The sequence below is a fragment of the Bison bison genome, unplaced genomic scaffold (assembly GCF_000754665.1).
Source record: "Bison bison bison isolate TAMUID 2011002044 unplaced genomic scaffold, Bison_UMD1.0 scf7180017864032, whole genome shotgun sequence".
Lineage (NCBI taxonomy): Eukaryota > Metazoa > Chordata > Mammalia > Artiodactyla > Bovidae > Bison > Bison bison.
Window position 1 is genome coordinate 764,137 of NW_011494604.1, and position 7,088 is coordinate 771,224.

The following is a 7,088-nucleotide window of genomic DNA, read 5'->3' on the forward strand; positions in this document are numbered from 1 at the left end:
AAAAAAAAAAAAAAAAAAAAAAAAAAAAAAAAAAAAAAGAAGTAACATCTCACATTCAGCACTTGAGTCAATTGTTAACAATAAGTAGTTTCATGTTTGTTTAAACCCATTTCTTCAACAGTAGTTTTAGGTTTAAAAGAAAATTAGAAGGAAGGTACACAAAGTTCCCATATACGCCCCTCCCTTTATCAGCAATACTCACCAGAAGGGTACATTTTTCACCAAAGATGAACCTAAACTGGCACATTGTAATCACCCAATGTCCACGGTGTATCTTAGGGTTTACTCTTGGTGTTGTGTAGTCTATGGATTTGAACAACAGTAGTATAATGACATATATCTACTACCATAATATCATAGTAAGTATTTTCACTGTCTCACAAACCCTCTGTGCTCTGCTTATTCATGTTTGTTTTAATAATTTCCAAGCTGTTACTTCAAACAACAAATATCACATCCTTGTGGTATGTATATATACAATGAAATTTTATTCAGTCATAAAAAAAGAGAAATTTTACTATTTGCAACAACATGGATGGATCTAGTGGGTATTATTCCAAATCAGACAGAAAAAAGACAAATACCATATGATGTCACTTAATGTGGACTCTGAAAAAACAAACAAGCACACAAAACAATAACAAACTCACAGACACATTGCACAAACAGGGAGGAAGGTGTGGGTGGGTGAAAAAGGTAAAGGAGACATTAAGAGGTACACACCTTCAGTTATACAATAAACAAGCTATGATGAAGACATAACACACAGCATAAAGAATATGGTCAATAATACCGTAACAACTTTGTATGGGGCAGATGGTTACTAGACTTACTGTGATCATTTCATTATGTATGCAAATATCAAATCACTATGTAATATACCTGAAAATAATATATTGTAAATCAACCACAATTTTAAAAAAAATCACAATCTTGAAAGTAAACCATTACTTCCATATAGAGCTTAGTACAGTGCTTGACATAAACTAACACCAAAGAAATGTTTTGTAAAATCAGAGCTCATTTTTAAGTGTATAAAACTTTATTAAAATTAACCATTTGTTTTCTCCACTTCTGTACAATGAACTATTGAGCAAACTCACAAGCACTCTCAAAACAAAGGGATCAATTAGTTCCAGGATTTCATGCTGACTTCTACCGTTCCCTCTCCAGCACCCAAACACGCTATTCGCCACCAAGGAACTCCTAATCGCCCTCGCCTCTACAGCAACTTGACAAAGTTTCTTCACTGTCAAATCCCCAATATCTCTCTCCACTCCCTCACTCAGTGTGGTGCCTTACCCTGTTTTTCTGAGAAAACTGAAACCTATGATTTTCTTCTTCTTCACTTCAATGTTCTGGTTCACCCTGCTCCTCTCAGGTCTCCAAGGACATAATCGTCCTTGTCACCTGTCTGCCCTACCACGTTCCACTCCAAGTAGAACCAGTCTGATTCCTCACTTTCTTTCCCACTCTCTGCCCTCTATGTGCCTTGGGCTTTTCTCCACTCACTTCTACTTCTGGCCTCCTCACCAGAAACGACTTCTTTCACTCATTTCCATATTCACACTACAGCTGTCCCTCAGTTTGTGAGGGGGATTGGTTCCAGGAACCCTGAGGATTCTAAAATTCTTAGGTGCTCAAGTCTTCTAAGAGTGGGCCTGTGGCACCCAAGGCTGCGTGCAGAGTGAGGACTGTATAACAAACCTTCAAGTTATGCACAGAAGCACAGACCAATACAACTCGTATTCATTCTCCTCTCACCCCCAAAGCATGTAATGTGCCTCCTGTGGTGTGAATATGCATTATCCTTCAAGTCTTTTTATCTGTGTTCTTCCCCCTAAGTTATATTTATAGGCTATTTTAGGGCAGGAACTGTCTTCAGTCTCCCCAGATGGAAGAGTCTCCCCAGATGAAAGAGTCTCCCATTTACAGTGACATTCAAATATTTTTTGATAATATAGTGGTAGTAAGTTTGCTCAAAAACTAACTTTTCTATGACTCCCCACAATACTTGTTACTATACTAAACCTAGTGAACCTTTCACATGCATTTATTGAATGTCTGTATTTTGCTTACCCTTTATTCACACAAGCCTTATCTAACTGAAAGCAAAGTCTTCTCTTTCAGGAGGATTCTGCCCATTTACTTGTAATGGTAATAGGCAGTCACCCCAAAGTGGTGTTTTCTGGGGAGGATGACAGTTTAAAAATAGGGTTGAAAGCTCCACAGATGGGATTCAGAGAATCGATCCTTTAATACAAATATTTGAAGTCACCTGCAAAAATGTGTACACGTGCTACATTTTTCAGGGGAGCAAATCCATACTTTAATCAGATTTATTTCCCTCCTTAGGACTTCAAGATTAAGAATGACAAGTTTCCTCAAATCGTTAAATATGGAATCACCAGATAGCCCAACAATTCCACTCAATTGATATACGCCCAAGAGAAACGGAAAACATATGTTCACACAGAACCTTGTAAACAAATGTTCATAGCAGCGTTATTCATAGAAGCCCCAAAGTGTAAACAAAACAATGCCCACTGATGAATGGATATGCAAAGTGCGGCGTATCCATACTACAGAACAGTGTTCAGCCACAGCAAGTAATGAAGTATTGACACATGCTACAACACAGATGAACCTTGAAAACATGCTGTGTGAAAGAAGCCAGACACAAAAAGACACCCATTGTATGATTCCAAGTTTATATGAAATGCCCAGAAGAGGCAAATCCACAGAGCCAGAGTACATTAGTGACTGCCAGGGAATGGAGAGAGGGTGCATAGGGAGTGACTGCCAATGGGAACTACGTTTCTTTTTGGTATGATGAAAACGTTCTGGAATTACATTAGTGATGGCTGCACAACTTTGTGAACATACTGAAAAACTTTAGAAGGGTGAATTTGTGGTATTTGAATAAACAATAAAAACTTCCTCCTTCCCAGCAACATGCTTGACATCTTTCACGTCACCATTCTAAACCTAAACTCTAAGCATGCACACTAAAACTCAACAGTGCTCCCAACCACCTCCTTTCACTTCAGGTTCCTAATTCACATGTAGTTATTCAGGCTAGAAAATTTCAGAGACACCTCCAATCTCTTTGAATATCAGTCAGTCACCAATGCCAGCACTTTTTTTTTCCCCAACAAAAAACTACATATTGTTGAATATGTAATTCCTGTCAGACATTTATGCTAGATGATCTACAAGTATCTTTAATTTTCACAACAGTTATGCATTTTACAGAGGAGAATGCTGTGGCTAAGGAGATTTAAGTACCTTTCCTTCAGTGTTTCTACCTCCAATCTATCCTCCATCCTTTAGCTGCAGTGATCTTCCTTAAAGCAGTGATCCCCTACCTAAAGCTCCTTAAAAGCGTCTGTCACAAAGTCCAGAGTCCCTAATTTGGTATAAGGTGCCTTCAGGATCTCTGTCTCTTAACATTTCTTATACCAACTTTGAGTTCCTGGACTCTGAGTGGCTCTTTCTCCTTCTGCCTCTGGGTTTGCCTCTGGATTCCCTTACTCGTTCACTCAACAAATAGGTATTAAGAGCTCACTAGGAGTCTGACATTGTAGACATTCCCTGGTGGCTCAGAGGGTAAAGTGTCTGCCTCCAATGCAGGAGACCGAGGTTCAATCCCTGGGTCAGGAAGCTCTCCTGGAAAGGAAACGGCAATCCACTCCAGTATTCTTTCCTGGAGAATCCTATGGATGGAGGAGCCTGGTAGGCTACAGTCCATGGGGCTGCAGAGAGTCAGACATGACTGAGGGACTTCACTTTCTTTTCACTTTCAGGAGCCTGACATTGTATTTCTACTTGGGCAACATTGTGACTAAAACAGATATATGTACTGCCCTCAAGGTGCTTAAGGTCTAAGGGAAGACACAATAATAAACAAGTAGTTACAGATTGTGCTAAGTGCAGGAAGCAGGATGCTGTATTACAGAACACAAACACACTTAGGGATCAGGGGAAAACTGCAATAACTGTTTTAGATGGGTTAATATGGTAAGGTTTCAGGTGGTGACATACCTTAAAATATGAAGACTAAGAAGCCAGTTATATGAAAAGCAGGTAAGAACAGAAGAGGTGATGAGTGACAAGAGGTGCTCCTAGAGACATCAGCAGAGTCCAGATCAAAGATTTTTGTAGGTCATGGTTAGGAGTTTGGATTTTAATCTAAGTTCTTACTGCAGTGGATTTCATTGAAGACTTTTAAGTAAGACAGTGTCACTTTTGCCACCGAATAGAGAAGGGATTGGAGGGGCACAAGAGAAGAAATGGGGACACATGGCCTGAAGATACAGTAGTGGTTTAGATGAGAATTGTGGATGATTTGGACAACAGTGTGATAGTGAAGGAGGAATAGAGCAGATCAGATGCAGAGCTGGCCTGACTTGCAAAGTCATCAGCTCAGAGTGATGAAGAGATGAAAAGAGGATATATAGAGTTGGAGAATCTTCACTGATAAAAGAAAACAAGGTTACTACAAGAATAGAGGATGACAAGGTCTCAGGTTCATGCTGAGTGAATACTCAAGAGGTTGACTATTTTCATTTTATAACATCACATCAACTTGCCCAGGGCTTTTCACAGCAAAGTTCAGCAATATAGGTGCAAGTGCAGAGGGCAAAAGTTTGGGTTCATCCAGAATATAGGTTTTGTCAGAGGAGTAAAAGGCAAGCAAGGACAAGAGAAAAGTGTATTTTCAAGAGAAAGATCAGAATAATAAACTATGACATGCACTCTAAACTAGATAAGGGGATACAGATAGACAGAAAATGTAACAATGGACTGAAGGTACAGATGAAGCTCAGGAACTGTCTCTTTGGGGTACATAAACAAGGGAGTTATAAAGGCAGGAGATTGTGGTCAGATAGTAAGGAGTTGTAATTTGCTGCTTCTGCTTGCAATGGTCATCTCTTCCTCTAGACAAACATGACTATTTGATCACCAATCATATCCATCTTATGCTTTTCTGCTCCCTGTCTTCCCACGACTCACACCACCCCCCACCCCAGCATAACCACCTAAGTTTGTCACTATTTCATCAAATCATAAAGGTCCACCTCAAACTATTCCCTCCTTGAAGTATTTATCTTTCCCCCACTGGCATCTCTCCTGATGACAATCCTCACTCAGTATGCATTACTGACAGTATTCATTTTACCAAGCATTAGTCACTCTTTTGCCCTTCCAGACCCCTCTACTCAACTGGGAAAAGCCATTGTTATATACAGTCAAATGTCTCTGGATCCCGTGGCAGTACCCAGAACAGTGCCAGGCATGGAGCAATCATTCAATAAATCCTAATAGGGATCTCAGGCTCACATTCGTTCTCTAAAGCAGGATTCCACTGAAATCATAATCCTGTTCACAAAAGTCCAAGATAACTCCATGTGTCTCAAGTGTGGTTCAATCCACTGATAACATTCACAACATCCTCATGGGTCAAACAACACTTGTAGGATGGAGGGAAACTGGAACAGTCGATCCAAAAGCTGGGTGCCACAACTGGAACAAAATCACGTTTATTAGAAAATAAATACTTTTACTCATAGTTTACTGCTAGGCCGTAGAGACAAACGGTCATATGAGAGGTGTCAACAAGACAGAGGGTTACAACCTCTTGGTCTGACCCGCCTAGTACCTACCTTCCTCCTCTCCACCTCCAGATGCAGAGTCCGCATTAGTGATCGCCCAGGGGCGTGCTGCCATGGCAAGCCGCGGGCTCAGCCCAAACCAAAAGAGAAACGGAGCGGGTACCAGTCTGAGATAGACCAAAACTCTGGCGGTGAAGCGGTTGCTACCGGACTCTTCCGGAAGCTGCAAGAGCGTGGACGTCACGTGACGGGGAATGGGCGGGGCTACGCAGGTTTGTTTTGATTCAGGGGCGCTTGATATGTATGCACGTGGTCTCGGTTGTGGCCCTTCTTACCTTCTTCAAACGGTTGTCTTCTTTTACTGAAGACGTTTCTTGGCTTCGCTTCTGCTTCTCCTCGTTTCCTAGTCAGGTCCTTCGTTTTCGCCTTGGCACTTTCCTCCTCCCAACGGTATTGGAGTTTTAGGGGATGGTTTGGTTTTTTGTGGCGCTCAAGGCAGTGGAAGGTGGCTCTGGGTTTGCTTTATTGTGCAGGCACTCTTAACAGCCTTGGATAAGAGAGTTCACGCTTCTCTTCCCCGTCTCTTCCCCATCTCTCTTGCCCTCTGGCAGCAACAAGACTCCACCTGGTTTTCGTGGCTGCCGGGAATGTGAGCCTCAGGCTAACGTGCTTTAATTGCGTTCATTGTGACTCATTTCCAACCCTGATCAAGCCGTATCGCGACTTAGATTTTCAGGACACTAACCGACAGCTGTCAGACCTTTGGATTTGTATATCAAAATAAATGCAACTGTTGGCTGCTTGATCAAGAGATCGACAACTTCCCGTCTTCTCGTTTACTCATCTAGTCAAAATCATAATAACTGGAGATAGATCTAGCTCATTTGGGGGCAAAAATCTTTCAGGTTTAATAAATATATCTTTATTGCTCTCCTAATAATGACAGGCAAAGGAGTAGAAAGAGATCTATATCTTCTATATATGAACTAAATTGATTCGTTTATAATTTCCTCGTTGGTATGTAAAGCACTAAAAAACGTCTGATTAAATAAGACAGTACTTACTGTACATAAAAAACAATTTTCATGCGGCAATCCTTCCTACTACGCGTCAGTCTTATTCTATCTCCCGCTCTAAATTCTGAAGTTATAAATCCTTCAGAATTGAGAATTAACCCAATATAGAAACAAGCATTAGCTTAAGTGACCGGAGATCTTCGAGTTGTTTACTGGGCACATGACGTAAACTTGGACACTTCCTCCAACAATCCAGGTTCCTCGCCCAACCTCCTTTATTACAGCCTGTCCGGGAGTTCCCTTTTCCCCAGGCTCAGCGGCGCTCCTCCCGGTCATTCCAGCTCCTCCCGGTCCGCGCTCTGGGACCCCGGCTCCACTCCGTCTCTCGCCCAGGTTGCCTCTTCATCCCGGGGAGACAGAGCACCTCGGGTCCCGCACCCTAGCCCCCTCCTCTCCG

The 7,088-nt window shown here is 41.7% G+C and overlaps 2 protein-coding genes across 2 annotated transcripts in view; one reads left to right on the top strand and one right to left on the bottom strand.

Annotated features, from left to right (window-relative positions):
- The window catches only part of HSPBAP1 (HSPB (heat shock 27kDa) associated protein 1), a 58,428-nt gene extending 52,570 nt beyond the window's left edge, over positions 1-5,858 (bottom strand). Inside the window, exon 1 of the mRNA XM_010834266.1 lies at positions 5,667-5,858. Coding sequence (XP_010832568.1) covers positions 5,667-5,730 — 64 coding nt within the window. The 5' untranslated portion in view covers positions 5,731-5,858. The remainder of the gene's footprint in view (positions 1-5,666) is intronic.
- The window catches only part of DIRC2 (disrupted in renal carcinoma 2), a 91,154-nt gene continuing 89,794 nt past the window's right edge, over positions 5,729-7,088 (top strand). The window contains exons 1-2 of the mRNA XM_010834407.1: positions 5,729-5,774; positions 5,813-5,887. Coding sequence (XP_010832709.1) covers positions 5,729-5,774; positions 5,813-5,887 — 121 coding nt within the window. The remainder of the gene's footprint in view (positions 5,775-5,812; positions 5,888-7,088) is intronic.